At 34.8% G+C, this 25,239-nt stretch overlaps 1 protein-coding gene across 3 annotated transcripts in view; it reads left to right on the top strand.

Annotated features, from left to right (window-relative positions):
- Positions 1–25,239, top strand: part of KCNH7 (potassium voltage-gated channel subfamily H member 7) — a 456,827-nt gene that overhangs the window by 380,602 nt on the left and 50,986 nt on the right. For all 3 annotated transcript variants that reach the window (XM_087864433.1, XM_087864420.1, XM_087864413.1), the window contains 2 exons: positions 6,325–6,750; positions 21,346–21,745. In XM_087864433.1, coding sequence (XP_087720559.1) covers positions 6,325–6,750; positions 21,346–21,745 — 826 coding nt within the window. The remainder of the gene's footprint in view (positions 1–6,324; positions 6,751–21,345; positions 21,746–25,239) is intronic.

Raw genomic sequence — 25,239 nt, 5'->3', positions numbered from 1 at the left:
AAGAGAAATAGAAATAATTGCACTGAAATTTTAAACTCATAATTTTCTGTAAGAAAGCAAAAGGAGAATACAATTAATGAACTAATTCTTATTGTCATGTTTTTTTAAACAAAAAAGAAATGAAACCTTTTGATTCCTTAAGAGAGATCAATTTCATGGAAATGGATTATAAAAGGAGTACATAATGCAAATATTTACCAAAATGACATTAACCAACATACACATTGCATTTAGTGATAGTTTTATGGAGGAAAAATGAAAAAGCATACACATGTCAATCCAGAATGAAAACTTAGAATTTGACTATAATCAAAAATATTTCAGTATGAGGTATAACCAAATGAGTCTCTGAGAAGTGGCTGTATTTTAATCTAACTTAATGAGCAATGCAGCCAAGTATACTCAGAGGAATGAGCATTTGCAAAATTAGCTTGTTCGACTATCTTCTTGTAACATGATTTGTCTGAGCCACAGATTTGAGGGGACTTTAAAGGCAAACACGTCAGGGCAACAACGTTGGCATTGTGGTTAGTCTGTGTGGCTGAATGAAGACCAACATAATGTGATTGAGATGTGCAGAGAGGAAATAAAACGTCTTGTTGTAGAAAGAGTAATCCACGCTTACCCAACAAGGAACTCTAATAGGAGTGAGCTCTTGTGATGTATGTAGACCCAGTTCTTTTCTTTCCATCAGGGAATTACATTCTCAATTGATCTTAGGCTTTTCTGGCTGAAATTCTAAAATTACTGTTTTTCCTTGTGAAAAAATATAAACATGTTATAAAAATAGAAAATACTATATGCCCATCTCCCAGTTTTAGTAAAAGTCAGCATACAACTAATGTTGCTGCAAATAACCAGACTTTCTCTCTGCCTTCCTTTTTCTCACCCTGGGTTACAATAGTCCCCCGCTATCTGCAGCTTTGCTTTCTGCAGTTTCAGTTACCCATGGTCAACCATGGTTTGAAAGCAGATGATCCTCTGTCTGACTATCGTCAAAAAATCAATGGTAGCCTAACATTATGTCACAATACCTGTGTCATTCACCTCACTTCATCTCATCACGTAGACATTTTACTATCTCACATATTACAAAAATAAGGGTCAGTACATTACACTAAGATATTTTGAGAGAGAGAGAGAGAGAGACCCCACATTCACATAACTTTCATTACAGCACATGGTTGTAATGGTTCTATTTTATTGTTACTGTTGTTAATCTCTTATTGTGCCTAATTTATAAGTTAAACTTTATCATAAGTGTGAACGTATAGGAAAAAATATAACATACACTGGATTCAGTACCATCTATAGTTTCAGGCATCCACTAGGGGTCTTGGAATGCTGTGTACCCCTAAAGAGTAAATACTATTTAAAAAATAACCACAATAGCATCACAGCTAAAAACAATTGTCAATAATTCCTGTGATAGCTTGTCTCCAAGATGGCCGCAATTTATTCCTTCCCTTCTACACATATCCTATTCTTCTATCAAAAGATAAACACTATGCCTCCATTTTCTTGAATCTAGGCTGGCCTGTGACTGCTTTGGCCAATAGAATATAGAAAAAAATGATCCTGTACTATTCCCAGGCCTTGACTTTAATAAGAGGACTGGACTTTCTACTTCTCCCTTGGGAGTACTGAGTCTCCACATGGACATCTTGCTACCCTGCTGAAGAGACCATGTGGAAAAGTGCCGCAAAAAGGGATTATATAGAGAAACGATATATAGTTTTTATAGGAACTGTATCTCTGTCTCTCTGTATATATCCATACATCTCTCTCTCTCATATATATATATGTACACTTATGTATACACAGTCTTTATATTATATATCTATGTAACTCTATATATACACAGTTTCTATAAAATTTTATACACACACACATATATATATATAAAGTCTCTCTATACATAGATAAATAGATATAGATATGTGTCTTTAGATTATATTTATCTAGAGACAGAGAAAGAGAGATACCCAATTGTTCCAGCGTATTACATGAGGCCAGCCTTATAACTATCCTCACCAAGGTACTAGACATATCAGTGGAGACTTTCTGGATTCTCTGCACAAGCTCAGCCACCAACCAAACATCACTAAGTGACCCCAATTTATACTGTGTAGAGCAGAAGAATGCCCCAACTGGGTCCAGCCTAAATTTCTCATCCATAGAATCATGGGTAATAAAATGATATTAATAATATCATTTTATTGAATAAATGAATAATGTTCAATTGAATGAATAAATGATTGAATAATGATTGAATAATGTTCAATTAATAGATAACTGAACATTCCTTAATATTATCAATGTCCAGTCAGTGTTCAACTTTCTCCAATTGGTCCATAAATGTTTTGGTTATAGTTGGTTTGTTTAAATCAGTATTTAAAAGGTAACCCTAAAATTCTAAATAATAATGAAATTAATTTATGTAAATATGTCCCATTTTATCGGATACTATTATAGAAATTATCCAATGTGATATGGTAGCTCTGTATAGATAGGTGATTTGAGCAAATATTCTTATCTCCATCACACAGATGAAAAAACAAAACAAAGCAAAAAAGACCCCAAAAAACAAAAAATAAAACAAAACAAACAAACAACCCCCCCACCCTGATCCAGATAGATTAAATTACTTACCAGAAAAATTGTATCTGAAATTTAAACCCAGGTCTTCACTTTTAAAGTCTAGGGCTCTTTCCCTTATTCTATAAATGGTTGAGCCTTCATAGATTTGTATTGCCATGATTGGCTCTAATAAAACCATTATTGTGGGGCGCCTGGGTGGCGCAGTCGTTAAGCGTCTGCCTTCGGCTCAGGGCGTGATCCCAGCGTTCTGGGATCCAGCCCCACATCAGGCTTCTCTGCTAGGAGCCTGCTTCTTCCTCTCCCACTCACCTGCTTGTGTTCCGTCTCTCGCTGGCTGTCTCTCTCTGTCAAATAAATAAATAAAATCTTTTTTTAAATAAATGAATAAATAAATAAATAAATAAATAAATAAATAATAAATAAACTCATTATTGAAACCACAGAAAAACAAAATTTTCCTTATTCCTCATTCTTATCTTGAGATGCATTTATTTCCCGAATGTGTCCCTCTTTTCAGTTTCTGCCACCTTCCCTTATTATAGGTTTCCCTGCTCTTTCTTCATTTATCTATGTTTCTTAGTACCAAAGTCCAAATTTATCTCTAAGCCTCTGATCCTGCCCCCTCTGGGTTCTCCTGCTTTCCATAGCCAGATGCATTTATCTGAAACTAAACTTGGTCACCTTGCCTTCTCTGTCTGGTAACTTTTAACAATTCTTAAACCAATATTCACAGAAAAGAATATTCTCAAAGGGCCATAAGTTTTCCCAGAAAATCTTTAAAAATTTCTGTATGTTGATGAAAACTCAAAACAAAATAATCTTCTGACTCAGTAATATAATCACTTAATAACAGTGCTACCTGACTTCAGTGCCTATGACCACATTTGGATTTATAATGAGACCTCATGGTGCTAAAGTACGCTGTATAAATAAAAGTTTTGAAATCACTGGCTAGTAAAATTCATGAGAGAATTGAATGATAACACACAGGCATACCCATGCAGAAGTCAAAAGAACTTGTACCATATAATTTGGTACCATACCAATTACTGCAAATGCATTTTGTCCATCGGCAGCATAAGGTAGCTTATAATTCCTCAACACACAACACATTACTTTGTGCCTCCCTACCTTTGTTCATTCTGTTCCCTCTGCCTGTAAATAGTCTTCCCTTTCCAGTTTCCTCATCCTCCAGCTGCATTCTTTTCTTCCGCCCACTCAAAGTCTTAGTTCAAGTGACATCTTTCCCCGAAAACCCTCTATGGAGACCACCCCCTTACCCGCACCACCACCAATGCGGGAATGGGTGGACCTCAGCAGGGCTTCCATTTGCCTGCCTGTCTTCTCTTCCCAGTAGACCATAAACTGCAATGCCAGGGACAGTATCTTCCCAATTTTTCACTATCCGGCTCTTAGCACAGCAGTCCTCTAACTGTTAAAGGAATGTTTGCATATGTGGGGTGGAAAGGGCTCCATCCACAGTTTTCACTTCTCAGGGGATGTTCCATGGTGCTGAATGTATTCTAACTTAGACTTCTGCTAAAACAAGCATTCAAACTGCCCTATGTGGGAGGTTGGTACCAGAGATGTCACTTAAGCAGGGAGAAAATTCAGACAAATATCCCTCTCTTTAAGATGACTTTTTTTTGGGGGGGGGGTTTCGTTGGATAATTACATACCCTTTTATTATGAGAGAAATCTGTGAATTTAGGGATTTGGAAATATCTCAGTAGTTCAAAAATTTTAGCCAACTTTTGTCAGAGTGCAGAAAAGAATCTACTAAGAAAAGGAAATGGAAAGATAGAATGGGTCCATATTTTAGATGACTCTGGGAGGCAAAATATGGTTTCGGATTTTACTTTCTACACTCTGAAATCTTCCCTGTTTTTTGTTTTGTTTTGTTTTTAGAAAGGGATATTACATAGTAACACCTTAAGAGATGATCCATTCTTTCCAGACCAAAATATTATGGGCTAGTTTTCTGTACTGAGCATGACAAGATTGGAGTTGTAACAGTCTGTAGTAATCAACTGACAGATTTTCCAAACATTAGTCCTCTTTAGAGTTAGAGACAAAGATCGAGATTTTGGATTCTGAAGATTTTCAGTATTTCAGAAATAACAAAATCACTTCATTTTCCAGATTTCTTTTTTTACTAATAATTCCTGTCCTTTCTCATAATAGCTTAAAATAAAGTCCTGTTTCCTATTCAAGTTTACTCTGGACTGAAAAAAATGGCTAAGTTCTGTATTATTTTTATTTTTTCAATTCAAGTTAAATCAGGTTAGCTGTTATATTAAAACACCTTTGTCTATTTTACCTCAATTCTTCTGTTATATTTAAAAATCATGTTGTACCTCCTTTGTGGTTGTTATTAAACTTCTCAAGTTCTTTTTAAGATAAGAATGGTAACTCATTATATGTGAAAAAAGGTATGCAATATGACAATGAAAATAAGATTTAAAATTGAAATTTGCCTATGATATTGTTATAATAAGTTAAGACCTACAGAGAGAGAATTACCAAGAACAGAGAAATAACACTCTTTGATTAACCAATGGGGGATTGTCTGAGGTTCTTGCTGTAAAGCTGATAATGTATTAGCTGTATTTAGGAAAATCTAGGCTAAGAAAATTTATTTAGTGAAATTAACTCTGAAATAGAGACATGGCATATATGTGGGATATTCATAATACAACCCACTGCTCCCTTAAATTATGTTTTTATGTGCCATTTGTTGAGCCATCAAAAAATTTTAATTTTTGTAAACCCCTATATTAAGACAATTACATTTTGGGGGTAGCAAGATAACCTTTTTGCTTTGACCTTTGTTCTTGAAACTTAGTCTAAAGTTACCAACTTTTCTACTGGGTTGTGATTCAAGTTTGGTTCTGATTTTTTCGAATAAACTAAAATTCTACAAGATGAACGATTTTAGTCTACCCCATGTCTTATCATGTAGAATAAATCTCAGAGCTTAAGTGCCCATTGGTGCTAATAATCTTACAACATTTCCAGATTGATATTCTGAACATCTCCTTGCACCATTCTCTCTTTGTGATTCTCTAAATGTGATGGAGGAGTTTGGGTGAAAGTACATTTGCCCCAGAATATAAAATATTCTCTCAACCTTTTGGGAAAAAGACTCCTTTGTGTTTATTTTAGTCTCATGTTCCTTTTTTTCTAACGTTAAAAACAGATTGCAGGTGGGAAAATTGTAATTAAAGATTTGAATGAGTTGGGTTTAATTTATCAAGGTTTAATTATAAATTAAATATATGTAAATTAAATATGAACATGGATCCAAGTAGGCTGCTTCTATTCATTACAGACAATCCTTTCTGAGGTTTGAAAACTGAATTACCCATGTATCAGACTGATTTTATAATTTTCTAAAAACAACTATGTATTTTTATTTCTGAGTAGTAGTATGTTCCAAAAGAACCAGTAACCACTCCTTGCTATCTCAGTGACAATATTCATTACATTTCAGTGAAGATCATATTTATCAAGAAATACCAATGGAGTTTTCTGAGGTCAAATATACTGCAGAATGGCAGTTTATATCAAGTCCTTTAAACATATGTGTTTTTCATACATCCTTCACAATTACATGCATTCTGCCTAATAGGTTTCGATGTATAATTATCTTAATATTTTTATAGGTTAGGCGATCAAATAATGACATTTTTATGTAGTGTGCGATTTTCTTTTTTTGTTCAGGTTCTCTCTTTAGGAGCAGATGTCTTGCCAGAATATAAACTGCAGACCCCACGCATCAACAAGTTTACAATATTGCACTACAGCCCCTTCAAGGCAGTTTGGGATTGGCTTATTCTGCTCTTGGTCATATACACTGCTATATTCACGCCCTACTCTGCAGCCTTTCTCCTCAATGACAGAGAAGAACAGAAAAGACGAGAATGTGGCTATTCTTGTAGCCCTTTGAATGTGGTGGACTTGATTGTGGACATTATGTTCATCATAGATATTCTAATAAACTTCAGAACAACATATGTAAATCAGAATGAAGAAGTGGTAAGTGATCCAGCCAAAATAGCAATACACTACTTCAAAGGCTGGTTCCTGATTGACATGGTTGCAGCAATTCCTTTTGACTTGCTGATTTTTGGATCTGGTTCTGATGAGGTAAGAGCTGCTTAAGAATCTTATTTTCTGAAAGATTGCAATTACAAAAGTGAATCTATTTCAACTGCAAAAAAAAAAAAAAAAAAAAAAACAACCCATAAGTGGTTCCTTTACAAACTTCCCGTATCTCAGAGATGAAATTCATTTCATTGAAAATGCTATAAAATGAAATGGGACAATATTGCCACTGCAAATACTTCACAGTTCTATTTTTGTTAAGAGATACTAAAGACTATTTATCTTTTAACCAAGGAAGCAAACTTTTGGAAAAGTGTTTCATAGCATATAACACATTTCCAGGCTGTAACATCTCTACATGTTAACTTCATGGGTATCAAACTGTCAAAGATGAAGATGTCTCTTTCTTTCCTGACTCATAATTGTGGTTTGAGACAGCAGGAACTTGTTTTATGTTCAAATTATGTGGAAGAGGCATCTTCTAAAATGTCTTATTCAAAACTTTTTCTCTTAAATAATATCTACATCAGAAAATACTTCTTGTGTTCCCAATGTATTATGAAGTTGGAAACTTCAAGGCAACCGACAAGTATATGTACAGTGCATTTTCTGGTTACAGTCCATAGCTTTAACCAGATTCTCAAGGGTTTCTTTGATCCAAAAGCAGTTAAGTGCTCCTAAAGTCCCCTCCGTTTAATTGCCACGAATTTTTATTGTAAATAATCTTCCTGAATTCTATAATGGAAAGATTTACAGAAAATGTGAAAGTAATTCTAAGGGAGTAGCTTGAGAAAGATAACCTCAACGTGTTGAATTTTAAAACTTCAGGGTACTTTTCTCCCTTTGAACCCCATATTTTCTTTTTGTTCAAGAGGAGATCAAATATCAAAATGCCTCCTGCAGATGTTTGCTCCCTGACCAATTAAGGCTTCAGGGTAAGAGAATCCTCCTCTTCCAAGAGGAACAATCGGTTTAGAAGTAAATTCTCTCCTGTAGATCAAGCCTGTTGAACTCTGGGCAGTTAAGAACCGGGCAATGGAGGGGCATCTGGGTGGCTCAGTCAGTTAAGCATTAGACTCTTGATTTCTGCTTTGGCTGTGTTCTCAGGGTCCTGGGATGAAGCCCTGCCTAGTGCTCTGAGGAGTCTGCTTGAGAGATTCTCTCCCTCTCCCTCCCCCTCTGCGACTTCCCCAGCTACTGCTTTTTCTTTCTCTCTCTCTCTCAATCTTAAAAAAACAAAAATGAACAGGGCAATGGAGCAAAATATTCTTCCTGGATTCTACAAACCTTACACAAAGCCTCAAGCCTGACTCTTCTCATCTGTAAGGATAATAATATTACTTCCCCTTTTACATTGTTTATTTATTTTTAATTTGAGGCTCTAATGAAATAATGCATGTGAAACTCTTAGAAAAATAATCAAAACAAATTAGCTCCTGTTAACCAGTTGAATGTTTGATGTTAGATACTCCTAATTTTGGTTGTTAATTAAGAGGCAAGAAAATGAAATACTTCTTGAAACTTATCTGTATGAGTTTCGTCCAATGGATAATCCATGTACTTACACCAAATAAGCTCTAATTGATAAACAATAGAGTAAAATCTCACTCTTTCAAATTTTAAAATATGTACACCAATAGCAAATTAAATTTCAACTTGGTGAAATAAAAGAATGGGTGAACAAATAAATAGGTAAATAGGATTGTTAGGGGAAGTTGATTTACTGATGAGATTTGATCAGTAACAATCAAACCCATATTTAGATATGCTGATTAAAACCATAAAGGTAGAATTTCTAGGATGCAACATTTGATTAGTTTACTTCCAGTTATTCTATCACTTGAAAATAATAAAATTAAAATATGGGATTTAGATATTAGTATAGGATGAAATAGTCTCTGGGAAAAATGGTGTCCAGACTATCTTTTCCATGTAGCATCCAGGAAAAGGTCAGTTTGCCTCAAAGAAAGCAATGCCAGTTCTCTACTCCTGTGTGCTTTTCATGGGTTCCCCATGGTTCCAAAGCTGCTCATCATTCTTTTAAGATGTGATATGATATGGGAAGAGTTCTGGTTTGGGGCTTAGATAGACCCGGGTCTGACTCTCCTCTTTGACACGTACTTGTTGTTTTTTGGCAAGATACTTAAGTCATCAAGATTTCATTTGTTTTTCTGTAAAATGGTAAAAGGTATGTTCTTGTGATTTTTAAAAATAAAGCAGCATATATGAAGAGACTAACTCAGTACCAGATACTTAGTAAGTGCTTGCCAAAGTTACTTCTCTTCTCCTTCCCATCCCTTTGGATCAAAGTCTCTGTTTCCTAATGAAGTCTTCCATTAAACGTACATATTACCACAGTAATCTATAAATACCTTAATTAATCATTTATTCAACGAATACTTATTGAGTGTCTATGATCTCACAGTAGTTGTTAGATTAGCTAGTTGCAGCTAGGAATCCTGAAGAAATTGGAGACAAACGAAATATTTTGAGGACAGTTATTGTGTTGCAAAAGAGTATGGGGCATATTTTAGGGGGAGGTATGTAGGCATCAAGGATAGCAGGTGGAGGAATGGGTCTGAAAGGGGAATAGGGTGTCAACTATTGGGCTGAGTTGGCTATGAGAGGTAACAGCAAGACCAATGATGAATTGGACTACTTTATACATTTTTCGAGAGTAATAATGAAGATACTTTTTTTATATACAAACTATTATATAACTATAATCAGGCTTTTTAAAAAGATTTATTTATTTATTTATTTATTTATTTGAGAGAGAGAGAGAGAGAGAGCAAGCAGGGGGAGAGGCAAAGGGAGAGGGAGAAATAGAATCCTCAAGCAGACTTGCACTGAGCACAGAGCCCAACCAGGGGCTCAATCCCAGGACCCCAAGATCATGATCTGATCTGAAAGCAAAAGCCAGATGCTTTACTGACTGAGCTACTCAGGCACACCTATAATAAAGCTTTTAGTTAGGCTTTTCAATATGTAGTGATATTTCAGAATGATACTTTTCCAAAAGTGTATAATGTCATGTAGTAAAAGTATTAAAAATATTTAGCTTCCATTTTTGTTTCTAGCAAAAAGGAAGAAAAATTCTTCTAGAGAAAAGAGATCTTATATTCAAAGGGAATTTGGGAAGTTTCATCACATGAATATGAAAAAAAGAAAATTTGGGGGGATTTTTGACCCAAAACTAAATGGCAAATCCTAAAATCATTAAGCTAGAGGTCACTCTGATGAGAGATTATCCAGTGTAATGTTTTTCAAACTTGAGTATCATAGAGGTGACTGAGAGTTGGCCTGAGTTCAGAGGCCCTCAAGAGTTGACATCGGGAAAGATAGAAAAGACTCAGAGCCATCCACCTCTCCTATAAAGGATTAGCTCGATTGTATCTGCTATACCAATTGGAGTTTCATGTAATTAAAAAAAAATTTTTTTTTTAAAGATTTTATTTATTTATTCGACAGAGATAGAGACAGCCAGCGGAGAGAGGGAACATAAGCAGGGGGAGTGGGAGAGGAGGAAGCAGGCTCATAGTGGAGGAGCCTGATGTGGGGCTCTATCCCATAACGCCGGGATCACGCCCTGAGCCGAAGGCAGACGCCTAACCGCTGTGCCACCCAGGCACCCCTTTTTAAAAAATTTTAATGAGAATTGACTTAACTCATTTTTCCATTTCCAGAAAGTGCTATGGTAACCTCTACTCAAGTAGGTTCATTAATTCTGTAAGCATTTATTGAGAACCAACTATTGCCAACATGCTAGACCCTGCGTTTACTAAAAAGAATAAGACAAGGACCCCATTGTCTGGGAGTTTACAGTCTACAATGGAGAACAGCAGATGAGCAGTTAGAGTACTATCTGATAAATGCTTTAATTGTGCCATGTACAGGGGGACATGTGAGCGTGGAAGGGAAGGTTGCTGGGTACCAGTGAATGTTTTTCAGGTAGAAAGGGTAGGGAAGTCATAACAGCTAGAGGGGAAGCCCATTAGAAGCCTGGGTGTTTGGTCCCAGTCCTATCAGACCCAGTATAACAAATGTTTGATAAAACCCCTTTTATTATTGTTAAATAAAGTCATAAATAGTATAGCCTTTTTATACACATAACTTCATAAATATAATATATACTGCCCGCCCTTAATATAAAGAAGAAATAAAAGAAATATGTTCATAATAAAATACCTAGTTGAATATATAAATGCTTCAGGCATGTCTACGTTAAATGATATAATGAAATTATCAGATGCTTGTACCTAGTTATAATGAGGAAGTCCATATTTAAACAATAAATTCAAGGGGCGCCTGGGTGGCATAGCGGTTAAAGCATCTGCCTTCGGCTCAGGGCGTGATCCCGGCGTTGTGGGATCGAGCCCCACATCAGGCTCCTCTGCTGGGAGCCTGCTTCTTCCTCTCCCACTCCCCCTGCTTGTGTTCCCTCTCTTGCTGGCTGTCTCTATCTCTATCGAATAAATAATTAAAATCTTTAAAAAAAAAACCCAATAAATTCAATAGTAAACTGAATATTAGTTTATTTTATATTTTCATTTTAACGTAAGGGTTGAATATATGTGTATGTGCTTATATAAGTATATATGTGTATGCATACACATATACAGGTAGATATGTATATATATGCATATATTAATATTTATACACACATAGAAATCTCATGACTGTGATGACAACAAATGTGGACTGACATAGCCATGCTGTATACACACAGTATACAATACCACAAGACTTGCTGTCACTGAAGATATAATTTTCTGGAACAGTAAACAATTCTTAGTGAAGGTCCAAACTAAAAAAGTTAATTATCTCTCAGTTTACAAGGTAGTTAAATTCCTGGATATTTTAATGAATATTAAAATGTGCAGAAGTGAACATCTGTTTATATGTAAAACCCAGCATTGAAGCTCAATAAATAAGTTTGGGTTTTGCCAATACAAATGACTGTGGGCCACTGAAAAATTATATAGGACACAGGTAATTTTTTTGCTGTTGGAGTCTTCTCTAGGCATTATAGGACTTCTACTTACCTCACTGTACTGGGAAGTAAGGGAAAATTCAGGAAGATGGTGTCAAATACTGTAGAGGATGAAGACCAGAAATAAATCACTGGGTGTGTCCTTTCAGTCTGTGTTGGTGTCAATTAGATCAGATATTGGCCACAGCCAAACTGAAGTGGCTTCAGAAATCAACAGGAAGCAAGTAGGGCCCCTTCTTGCTAGAATCTAGGTGATAAAAGGAGGGGGGAAGGCAGTACTGGAAGGCTACACATGGTGAAGGAAAGGGTTATTGTTTTTGTTTCTGTTTTTCCCCTTAAGAAGCTTATGAGCTGACAAGAAAAAGCCATGTGGTACAGAAGAATGACTTCCGTAGGTGGCTAATTTGGATAAGGAGATTAGGAACGATTTTTGGGGAAGTGTCTTCTGAGTTGAGACTTGACCCGAAAAAACTAGCCTCGAGAAAACACATGAACAGCATTTCAAGCAAAAGAAAACACTAGTGGAAATGGCCCAACTGGGGAAAACACTTGGTGTCTTAGGACGGAAAGGCTGGTGGCAGCTGGGCTGAACCATAGTGAGTTGGGAGTTAAGTGCTAAGATAGGAGGATGCAGAGACAGGGACCAAATCACGTGTGACAATGACATTGGGGTTTATTCTGGCTGCAGTGGAGCCTTCCCAGTGGGAACGACATGATCTCATGGACGGTTTTAAAGACCTCCTGGCTGTTGTCTGCAGACAATTTAGTCAGGGTAGAAGCAGGGAAGGACTTAGAGCTTGTTTTGCTATAATGTAGCAGGAACAAAACAGACACAGCTTGGACCACATGGGGGCAATAGAGGTAAGGAGACAAAGACACATCTGGAATATAGTAGAGGGGAGCTGTTAGGGTTTGTTGACGTAATAATATTATTGGAGGAGTAAGAAACAAAGCAGAATTAATGACAGTTCAAAGATTTTGTTGTTTCTTTCCTCTCGTTTGAAATATTTTGGAGGATGGAGGTACAGAAGCGACTTTGTAGGTGGCCACTCATTTATCCAGATAGGAAAAACCTGGAGAGAAGAAGGTGCGTTATGGGGGAGAAATTCCTGTGTGGGCCACGTGACGTTTGAGATGCCGATCAGTCATCCGAGTACAGATGGCATGTAGGCAAGTCAGGGACTCCATGAGCAGCTAGAAAGATACATATGTGAGTATTAGAAAAGAAGTGGGATCCAAAATTATAAATTAGATAGAATCATGGCAATGATTGGTTTAGATCCGTGTTTCTCCCTCAGGACCATGCACTGATTTTGGTGTGCATCTTATAAAAGAGTTTGGAGATTCATATTTGGTAGGTCTAAAGTATAACCTTGAACCTGCATTTTTAAAAGTGGCAGAAATTATTGCTGCTTATATATCCAAGATCCGGTGACCTTATCTGGAACAAAGAGGAAGCCCAGGAGAGGGCTTTCATGTGCTCGTGGGTGAACATTCTACAAAATAAAGACATAAATAATCAAGTGAAGCAGTGGTTTTAAGCTAAATATAAGGACAGTCATGATTTCATCATCGCTTAGTTCTAACTGAATTATTTAAATGTTTTTTTCTATGCATCACAGCATCTCGGATGACCTTAGAGAAAACAGTTTTGTCAATGTCAATTAACTATTAATGTCTTCCTTGCCAATTTCTCTAAATAGTAAGCTACTGTAACATTTCAGTTTTATTTACATTCAACTCTAAAGAAGGAAACCTATTCGAATTTTGGATCTATATTATTTTAGCTAACCATATATCCTAGCAATGCTGAGGATAGCTTGGTGTATACATTTTTACTAAAGCAAATATATGAGCAGAATCGCTCACTTTTTCAAAACAATCATTTAACTTTTTATCTTAAGTAAATGCAAATCTCCTACTAATAACTAGAGGATCTTCTAAAATGTTACGAAAATATGCTGAAGAAAGAAATACTCACAGGATTGCCTGAGTGGCTCGGTCGATTAAGCATCTGACTCCTGATTTCTACTCAGGTCATGATCTCAGAGTCCTGGGATCAAGCCCCACATTGGACTCCCTGCTCAGCAGGGAACCTGCTTCTCCCTCTCCCTCTGCTCCTGCCCCTGCACTCATGCTCTTTCACTCTCTATCTCTCAAATAAATAAATAAAACCTTAAAGAAAAAAAAGAAGAGAATACTGACAATAACTGGGCTTGCCTATGTCATTAGTATCTTCCTGATGTTAATGCCATCCAGACAGACAAGGAAGGAAAAGATTCTCTGTTTCTTAGTTTTTGCATCATCAAATATCATGCCATCCATAGCAAATTATCTCAATATCACTGATGCAAGAGAACAACATTATTGACTCCATCTCCAAAAAGTCAACTTTTCATTATCTGCCTCAAGTTTTCCCATATTTTGCTTATCTGTGGAAAATCTTACTTTCAAATATATCAACTATTAGAATCTAGAGCATTCTCTTTAGCTACACACTTCATTAACCTCTTCCTCTCCCAGAAATTAGTGTTGTGTTTTTTTTTTTTTATGAATTACTTCCTTTGTGGACCTCTCTCCATCCCCACTTTACTGTTATTTTTCATGAATCTTGAATGCAGGGAAGGTCTTTGAAACCTAAGTATATACAGTGCACTTTGAGGGGAAGTTTTAAAAGAAAAGAGGAGTTTCTGTTCACATTGATATGTTTGTTTCATTAGTCTGTTAGATGCATCACAGAATGGATACAAGGGAAAACTTAGCAAGCATCTGTATAGAAATTCTGATCACCTTGTCAGAATTCTTTCTGAACCTGATCTCTACAGTGGTTGCCATTAGTTTGTTAGAAGTGAATTGCTAAAACATTAGACATACTCATGTTCAAATTTAAATAAACACATTTTGGAGAACTTCATACATAATATATTTCTACCCATAAAGTGACTGTGTCTCTATTTACATAGTTCTTGGGAGTTAAGGCAGATGTCTCCATTGGCTTGTATTTGAGGCTGTTGGTTATGCCTCCAAGAATCTGTGGTATGACAAGTGAGAAACACAGGATCCCCAATGCAATAATTCTTGAACCAAGGAAATATAAGAACATTCCATCAAAAAATATGTTTTTCATTAAGTTGATCATTTGTTCATCATGTATATGTGATCTATTGTCTACAATTTGCTAGAGATGACATAAGGTTCAATATTTAGTTAAATATTTCTCAAAACAAGTCAAATTCCCATTTAAAAAATATAACTTTCATAATTCTTTATTCAATTTAACATTTGCTTACTACCATTTAAAATCATCTGATGACCAGTTTTCCATGTTACTATAACTAAAGAAAGGGAAAGTGAGTTCAAATTGCAGCAAAATAGAATGTTAATTATAAACAAAATAAAAATAAGAGCATCTTGACAGTAAAGACTGTTAAATATTGGAGTGAGTTTCACAGGGAAGTTGTAAAATCTTGTGTTCAAAAGCCTGAGTTTGTGGGGGAATTTGTGAGGTTTGGTATGAATAAAGAAAGGATAAGCTAGTCCTTAAGGTTTTTTACATACTCAAAATATGTTTTTTTTAATTGTATCAGTGAATTTGTCCTTAGAAATATTGAAAAAAGTGTGACTCAAGCTGAACAAAAAACTCAAAACTAGTTTCAGTATTATTAAGTTTTATTGGGTAAGTAATTCATGGAATGGTTTATACAAGCACCAGAGCTTAGAGGTAATTGAAATAAAATCTAAAGCAAAACATGAGTGTAGAGTTATGAAATGTGTTACTCACTAAGTGTTCCCATTTCCCCACTTATACCCAAGTATTTCTTGACAAACAGAACAGAATGATGGATTAAGTAAAAATTTTCAATGATGATTCATTCTTTCAATCTTGTAGACAAAACTGAAGATCACATGCTTATATTTCCCCATTTGTAAAAGAAAAATTCTATCCATTTACTATAGGCAAAAGTTTAGGAGAGTAAACCTCTGAAATAAAGTATCTTACGTTTAAAATACTTTATTTACATTTAAAATACTCCCCTCCCCTCATCCTCTCTTTCTCTCCCTCCCTCTCTACAAGTGCAATTATTTTGTAGGAATAATGTTTAAAATTATTTTGAAAAATTATTTTGAAAACTTATTGAGCATAAGATTTTCTCTTATTGATGAGGCTTTCTGTTTAACTGTAGCCAAATTTATTCTTGAGAAGAGAATTGTTTGATACTAGTAAGAAATCCCCTGTTCTGATTTCAGGCCTTCAGAAAGAATTCCACTTACACTGAGAGAGGATATTACCTTATCTGTTGTAAAATATTTAGTTAAGAAAAAATTACGTAGTCTTCTTGAGTCTGGGTCTGGTATCTAACATGTTTACAAAATTGCAAATGTTAGAGTTTATATTTTTAAAATAAAGTTTAGTTAAGAAAATCATGCTTAATAAAGGAAACTAACTTCTGCCTCAGTATCTAGGGCTTTATTTTATTTTTAAAGATTTTATTTATTTATTTATTTGTTTGTTTATTTATTTATTTATTTATTTGAGAGAAAGAGAGAGCACATGCCAGGGGAGAGGCTAAGGGAGAAGCAGACTCCCTACTGAGCAGGGAGCCTAACCTGGGGCTTGATCCCAGGACTCCGGGATCAAGAACTGAGCCAAAGGCAGACACTTAATTGACTAAGCCACCAGGTATCTAGGGCTTTAATAAACTATGGATTTGGGAACATCTTTTTAAAAAATTGAAATTATATGAAATGTTTCAGCCACCCAGAAATTTGAATAATTTGAATTGCCATGGGAAGAGTTATTTTACATTTAAAAAGTTTTGACAAAATACATTAAAAATAAAAGTCTTTACTTTGGCATTTGGGCAAAAAGAGTTTACAAAATCATTCAATCACAGTTAAAGGAGTTCGGGTTGGAAATGTCATAGGTACTGATGAGGCAGAGCCATGGCTTATTAGAATTCATTAATTCTCCTTTGCTACAGTTCATGAACAGAACCAAAAACAAAAACAAAAACGAAAACAAAACCTTGCTTCAGTCTACTGCAAAGTAGCTCACCTCTTTCTCCATCTTATTTATTATTATGATGTGTTTGTAGTTCATAATCACATGTAAGTCTTGAGAGCTCTTACGCTTTTTTAGTCTATGAAAAGTAATAATAAACAGACAATATTTTTCTAATACCAGTAAAAAGTTAAGAAATAACATCTAAGAGAAAATTTTTTACTTCTACTATTTTTTTTAATTATTGCAGTAGGTTAAAAGATAGTTTTATTTCTATTTTCAAAAAATGGGAAAAAACCCACAAAATTAGATTTACATAATATGTATGAGTATTACATGAAATTGGATACACTGTGAGAGAAACGTACATGCTGAAAACATTCTACTTAGCCAAGATTTGATGTTAACACAACTATAAGGTAGTTGTTGGCCCCATTTTTCATTTGCACATGATATAGAGAGAGTACATTGAACTAAACAATAGGGACTAAGAGTCTCCATCAAATCAGCAAGAGGAGATTGATCATTCCTTAGGCTACTTTCTCTGAGATTTTGGTGCAATCGTTTTTCTCTTTGTGCTGTATGGGCAAAACACTTTAAATCTTTAAAAAGATATTTAAAGAAGAAAAGAGTTATTGCAACCTTAAGCGTCATCTACAAGATATGCTACACGCAACCGTGGCTAAGGAAGAATGCCCAGGTGTGTTAGCATCATCTTGGCAACAATAAAAATAAGATCAAGTCACTTGTTACATTGTCAAACAACATATGTAGTTATGCTTGGGTACATGTGATGGAATCACAAGAGAATGGCTTTGTTGAAATCAGTTTTCACTCATCCTTATGAAGCAACTGAAAGGTAAAACAACTTAGTAATTTTCCCCCTTTTCTCTTCCTCTGCCTTTCTCTCCTTCCCACCCTCTCCCCTACCCTCACCCTTTCTTTCTCTCCCTCCCTCTCTACAACTGCAATTATTTTGTAGGAATAATGTCAATTGGGTTGAGACTTCATCATGTGCTATATTTTTTAAGGTTTTTTTTTTTCCTGAAAAGATGTTACTTATGTGTTATTATATATATTATATTCATTTATCTTCTTAGAGAACTTACTGTCACCTAGGTTTTACCTCATTTTGATACAATCATAGAAGAAACATCAGATGTTTTTTTGAAGGGAGGGGAAAAGGAGGGAGGTGGCCTACACAGCAGATTGATTCCTTTTTCTTTTTTTCATAACATCATTTTTGTTTTACTATCTTGGCAGCCAGAAGAGTCGTTAGTACTTATTATCACAATATGTTATTAAAACATCTCATTTGTTTTGAAGCATTTCACTTCATTAACCAAATATCCTAGAGAATTTTCATTATATTTCATTTATTTTGAGGTTCAGAGAGAAATTTTCTTTCAAAGATAAAAGTTTTGAGCAATAATCTTCAAATACTTCTGATTTCTCAACACAAGGAAATAGGTAGCAGAGCGAGGAGGAAAAATAAACACACAAACTGGAGCTGTGAAGGGTAGAAAGAGACACATTTAACCAGGGTGATTCCTGTTACTGAAGTCCAAGCAGTCAGTGCATCTAGATGATACTCTTGTCTTTAAAATTCCTGTCATTTCCTGAGGAGGCCAAAAGGCCAGTGTTGAAAAACCTCCAGTTGGAATTCTAGCTGTCAAAGTAATGCATTTGAAAAATGTGTAAATTCTATCAATCCATTTCACAATATAATGTTCCTGCTTACTGATGGAAACCAAAGCACATGCTATATTTAAATAACACAAAAAGCTACTATTTATAGGGCATTATCTACAACCCTCTGAGGAGGCATTATTTTACCCATTTACAGATGAAAAATTTGAGGTTTAGAGATTACATAAACAACTCGTCCAAGATGACAGACTGGCATGGATGCAGAATTCATACAAGTGTTTGTTTGTTCCAAAGTCCTAACATATAACTGATCAGCTAAAACAAACATATGAAAACATGCTCAACAGCATTCATCATCAGGGAAATACAAATCAAAACTACAATGACGTACCACCTCACACCTGTCAAATTGGCTAAATTCAACAACACAGGAAACAACAGATGTTGGCAAGGATGCAGAGAAAGGGGAGTCCCTTATACTGTTGGTGGGAATGCAAATTGGTGCAGCCACTCTGGAAAACAGTATGGAGGTTCCTCAAAAAGTTAAAAATAGAACTGTCTTACAACCCAGCAATTGTACTACTAGGTACTTATCCAAAGGGTACAAAAATACTGATTTGAAAGGGCACATGCATCCTAATGTTTATACCAGCACTATCAACAACAGCCAAATTATGGAAAGAGGTCAAACGTCCATCAACTGATGAATGGATAAAGAAGAAGTGGTACATATATGCAATGGAATATTACTCAGCCATCAAGAAGAGTGAAATCTTGCCATTTGCAACAGTGCGCGTGGAGCTAGAGTGTGCTATGCTAAGCAAAATAAGTCAAAGAAGGACAAATACCATATGATTTCACTCATATGTGGAATTTAAGAGGCAAAACAGATGAAAACAGGAAAGGAAGTAAAAAAAAGAGAGAGAGGGAGGCAAACTATAAGAGACTATTAACTATGGAGAACAAACAGAGTTGCTGGAGGAGAGGTGGTTGGGGGATGGGCTCAACGGGTGATGAGGATTAAGAAGGGCACTTGCTGTGATGAGCCCTGGGTGTTATATGTAAGTGATGAACTACTGAATTCTACTCCTGAAACCAATATTACATTATATGTTAACTAACTAGAACTTAAATAAAAACTTGTAACAACAACAACAAAAAGGAACCAACCAAATTTGAAAAAAAAAAAAAAGCTGATCAGTTAAAATGTTGATAATTCAAATGATGGAAAGTTGACCTTTCTTCCAGAGAACTACTTAATACCAACTTAAACTCTCCATTTATTCATTGAGAAGAGATAATACTCTTTACATTTGTGAAGAAAAAAATACTATTTTCTTTATTCCACCTTGAAAATTAATAACTCAACATTGGAAACAAGGAAGACCCTGTTCTCCACACATCCCATAATGAGTAAAGACCAGAGACCAAATGTGATAAGCACATCCCAACTACATAATCTCCTCTCACATCTAGAAGGTTCCAAAACAAACTGAAAAGAATTCAAAGAAGACTGAAGGATCTCCCCTTCTCCTAGTGACCACTCTGGCACAAGAAAAAGAAAGAAAGAAAAAGAAAAAAGAAAGAAAGAAAGAAAGAAAGAAAGAAAGAAAGAAAGAAAGAAGGAGGAAGGAAGGAAGGAAGGAAGGAAGGAAGGAAGGAAGGAAGGAAGGAAGAAAGGAAGAAAGAGAAAGAAAGAAAGAAAGAAAGAAAGAAAGAAAGAAAGAAAGAAAGAAAGAAAGAGGAAGAAAGAAACTATAACACTTATTATAGAATATTAATGAAACTATCTTTCTTAATATTTAGTGCTTTTTTCCACCAAGTCAGTATGAATAGATAGAGGGTGATAGCTCTGACATGTGCTATTTCTTTAATTAAATATAACTGTTCTTAATACAGTTGGATGTACTCTGCAAAATAAACACCAACAATGAACACACAAAATGACTCAATAATTGATTGGTAAACACCATGTAACTATGGAATAATTATATGCCCTGTGAATTATATAGTACTTATAGCTGACATTATTTAGGAAACCTAAGAAATGAACTTGTAATTTGTACTTATCAGATTTCAAATCCAAACAACCAGTTAGGTATCCTGTTATTATATAGAAGTGTCCTATCATGATACCTGGTCAGTAATAATCATACAATTAGTTACACATATCACACCCCAAAGAAAAGTACATCATATCATTGGACATCAAGAAATAATTCATCAACTTAGCACGTTTAGTAAGGAAAAATGAATTTAAATATAGTGCAAAATGCATGTGTACAATCTTCCAATAAGTCTTCCAATGATCTCCTTGCTTGGCTCTTCTCATCATGCAGGTGTCTCTGAACTCTAATGTCAACCCCTCAGCAAGATCTTCTTTGGCCTTTCTTTCTAAAGTCACCCCCATGCTGACCATGCCCTCAAACACCCTCTATCGTACACTCTGTTTTATTATCATTATCATACTTTTCACTCTGAAATGAGCTTATTGTTTGTTTCTTTAAAAAATATCTCTCTCTCCCCCAAAGAGAGTGGACCTTGTTTCTCCTCATTAGAGAAGGCATTTTGTCTAGCAAGTAAATATCTCTTTCTGTTATAAAACTGATCATGTCTGCCTGCTCAACACTATAATCCCAGTGTGTGGCACTTGCTAGGCCCACCACTTAACACACAAGGATTTTTATTGGTGAATGAATGATTTCCTGAGTATTCATTATCTTCAAGGCACTTGGTTAGAACATAAACTAGACAGATGGTGTCTCTTGTCTCATGGGTCTTGCATCTCAAGATAGTGAATTAATGTACCATAGACTTGCAAAGTATTTTCCAAAATTAAAAAAAAAATAATAACCTTAATACTTAATTCAAATATGCATTTATCCTCAATGCCACCATATTGTTTTTACCTGTTTCTAACTACTTTGCTTCACAGAAACATACGCTGAATTGTTTACTAACTGTTTCTGACCACACACATTTATTTCCACAGACAACAACATTAATTGGTCTTTTGAAGACAGCTCGACTTCTTCGTCTTGTACGAGTGGCCCGGAAACTTGATCGATATTCAGAATATGGCGCTGCTGTTCTAATGCTCTTAATGTGCATATTTGCCCTGATAGCTCACTGGCTGGCTTGCATTTGGTATGCAATTGGGAATGTAGAAAGGCCCTACCTGACAGACAAAATCGGATGGTTGGATTCCTTAGGACAACAAATCGGGAAACGTTACAATGACAGTGACTCAAGTTCTGGACCATCCATTAAAGACAAATACGTCACAGCACTTTATTTTACCTTCAGCAGTTTAACCAGTGTAGGATTCGGGAATGTGTCTCCTAACACCAATTCAGAGAAAATCTTTTCAATCTGCGTCATGTTGATTGGCTGTAAGTAGATTTCGCTTTCTTTACCTATTGGATAAATTATCACAAAATTGGTATCTGTAGACCATTCAGAGTAAGGCGAAGAAAAAATTATAGAAAACTGTAGAGATAATGGAATTACATATATGGGTATTATATCCTATCAATCCTGATTCTTTCTGTGAAGGGGAGGTACCAAAAGGACTTTCCGGACCTCAGAAAACATCAAACATAAAACTGGAGGGACATGGATCTTGGGATTCTGGGATTGAGACTTGTAGTTCACTTCTGCTGCTGTAAAACCATTGGAAGTGGAGAAATATATATTTCTTACATATATCTGTATTTATAGACAGATATATACACAGATATATATATATATATATATGTAGAAATATATATATGTATTTTTCACCACTTATTGACTAAAAATTCCTTTCCCTATGACATTATGCCAAAGCTTAAGTGATTGCTCTTTACCTTGTAATGGGGTGATGACCTGAGCATCATTAAGAGGTATATTTTTTTTTGGAATAAGAAACAAAAAATTCTGCATTAAAGTAAAGATGTTTTAATATTTTTAAAAATCATACTATGGAGTCACTAAAGATAACTGCTGTGATACCAAGCAGCAATTGACAAATTCATAATGGATTTTTAAAGCTTAAAAAAGGGCATTATCCCTAGATAAATATCTAGTATTTACAAATCTAGTATTTACAAATTTATCCCTAGATAAATATCTAGTATTTACAAATCTGAAAATAGATCCAGAGTTGATTCTGAATGTTAACATATAGACTAATGAAATGAACTTCGATAAGTTTTATTTATGAAACTTAAATCAATTTACCCAGTTTGTTGTTCATTGTATTTAAAATTTACTTTTCATAATATATGTCTTAGTATTGTTATTTTAGTCAGATTTGTATAGGCAAATAGCATTATATTCAAATAACTCTTAAGATATTCTAGATTCAGGTAAGTCTGGGCTATAAACACAGAAGTAGCCTTGTACCCAGAAGGAAATGGAAAAGGGACCTACTAGGAAACACAGAAAAATTCATTCCAGAGAGATTGAATCTCTCAGAATGAACACAGTTCCAACCACTCGGTGATTATAACTGCTAGTAAATACCTTATAGTGATTATCAATTTTAGTGAAATAGGTAGCAAACCAAGAAAGTTTTTTAAAAGTTTGTTATTAATTATTTAAACACCTCTGTAGAATATATAAATCAATAAAGCAGAACCTGCATCTTGAAACTTAGAAATTGCAAGAAAGAATTTTCTAACCTGCTAACCACTCCAGAAACATCACTTGTGAGGATTATGTTAAATACATTGTACTGTTTATCATGTGAATTATTTTAAGTTAAGGAAAACTCAGTTCTTTATTTGGTCTATACCCAATCTCTAATCCCTAAATCAGGATAATTGGCAGTCTTTTCTCCTTCCTTTCATCTTTCTTCCTTCCTATTTTCCTTCTTTCCTTCCTTCTTAAATACAGCACAAGTCTATTTCTATTGATTCTTTAAGAAGGATACTTGTTTTCTGCCTATATTTTTCATCTTTTAGAAAAAAAGAAAACACTCTAGTTAATTGAGTAGAGTAAGATAGAACTGCATTCCACATAATATACTTTATTGAATAATGGACTTGGTTCTACAAACCTTAATCAAAAGGGAATTATGTAGAGCTCAGTGTCACACAGGAAAAAACTTATAGGTATTCCTGGAGAGTTCTATCATGACCTGTTATGCTACAAATAAAGAACAAGGGTCAATTTAAGACTCAAAACTTAATGATAAGTGTGCTCCAAAATGAGCTTAGCCATTTCATGTAGTGGGTGCATCTACACATATTTCCATTCAGATCCAACCGTGTTAGAAAATGATTAGGTTGTCTTTGTTTAGTTATATTTCTACACTAAATACATACTCCTTAGATCTGTGAGTGGCCTGATTTAAGCCAAAAATAAAATACAATATCTAAATACAATATCGAAAAATATAATGTAAAATATTGTATATGTACTTATATAGTTTATAAAGTCTAGTTATCAGGTTGAACTCTCTCATCATCCCTAAGCTTCTTTAAAACCAATCTTCATTCTAAAATAAAAATTTGAAGATAAGTTGTAAAAAACAAAGCAAACTACCATCTCTCTTAAAACAATATAATTCAAGGAAACTAAAAATTAAACATTAAAAGATATCTTCTAACTAAATGCAAACAACTCAAATGTCTGTAGGTACATTTTATAAAGCTGTTGTTCGCAAAGACAGTTACCAATTGTACTGCTGAATGTGTATAGAGAACAGTGAACAGAGAATTCATTTTAAAAGTGTACACAATTCAAGACAAAAAATAAAGGAAAATTTAAGCAGCCAGTAAATAAGTGTGAAGGTAAGTTATGCTCATATATTTACATCTGTGTTATAAGTTTATATTTTTGTTCAAATATTATAAATATAACATACACATTTAATTTTAAAAATACATAAACCAGTAAATGAAGATAAAATATATTCCATCTCTAACCTTCTTGACAAACGTCTTGGGAGAATTTCTTATTTTATACTATGTAAAAAAAAGTTACTGGATTTCTGTTTGTAGCCATAATGGAGTAACTGAAAATTTACCATATTGCCATAAAATTTTTGAAAATGGCAGAAAACTGAACAGAATACAGAAGACAATTGTTTTCAGACATTGGAAAACAGTAGGGAATTTTGATACCTGAAGAAGGAAAACAAATAAGATGGGCCCCATGATAACTTCAGCTTTATGCCTGGAGTCACTTTCTGGACCACACTGAAAGGAGAAGCAATATAAGCAGACAACAGTGGTCCCATTGAGTTAAGAAAACAAGATCAGAGGTCATGGTGGCTAAAGTGCTAAAATTTGCAAGACAGACAACCAGAGAAGAGGCAGTTATGGCAGAGAAAAGCTCCAGAAACATGCAGAGGTATTTCTTGGGTCTACTGATTAATACCAAGTCACAAATTCATGAGGGAGAACTCCTCAAGGCCTGTCAAATAAATACCAGACATACTGTAAATTGAACAATTTCCAGAGCTCACACATGTATTGAAAATATTCAAGTCCCTGTCAGTAGAGTGAAGAGCCCTCATTGAATATCAAAGGTGTTCATTTGAAATTTCAGAAAAATAGTGCCACAGTACTAGGGCTAGTCTAGCCCTAACAAAGCTTAAAAAATAAGCCTCAAAAGGAACAAGCTGATCTACAAGTATTTTAACTGTGTGCAAGAACAATATCCAATATTTATATCCAGCAATGAACAATGTTAAATTTACAGTGCTCAGCATCCATTAAAAAATTAAGAAATATATTAAGACACAGGAAAATGTAACCATAATGAAGAGAAAAAAATTTAACTCAGAATCAATAAAGAAGATGTAACATATACATACAATGGAATATTATTCAGTCATAAAAAGAAAAAAAAAGAATGAAATCTTGTCATTTGTGACAACATAGATGGACCTTGAGAA

Source organism: Ursus americanus, chromosome 1 (genome assembly GCF_024610735.1).
Source record: "Ursus americanus isolate L20-20 chromosome 1, mUrsAme1.1.p, whole genome shotgun sequence".
In the NCBI taxonomy this organism is placed as follows: Eukaryota; Metazoa; Chordata; class Mammalia; order Carnivora; family Ursidae; genus Ursus; species Ursus americanus.
The sequence above is the reverse complement of the archived record's forward strand: the minus strand, read 5'-3'. Positions and strand labels throughout refer to the sequence as shown.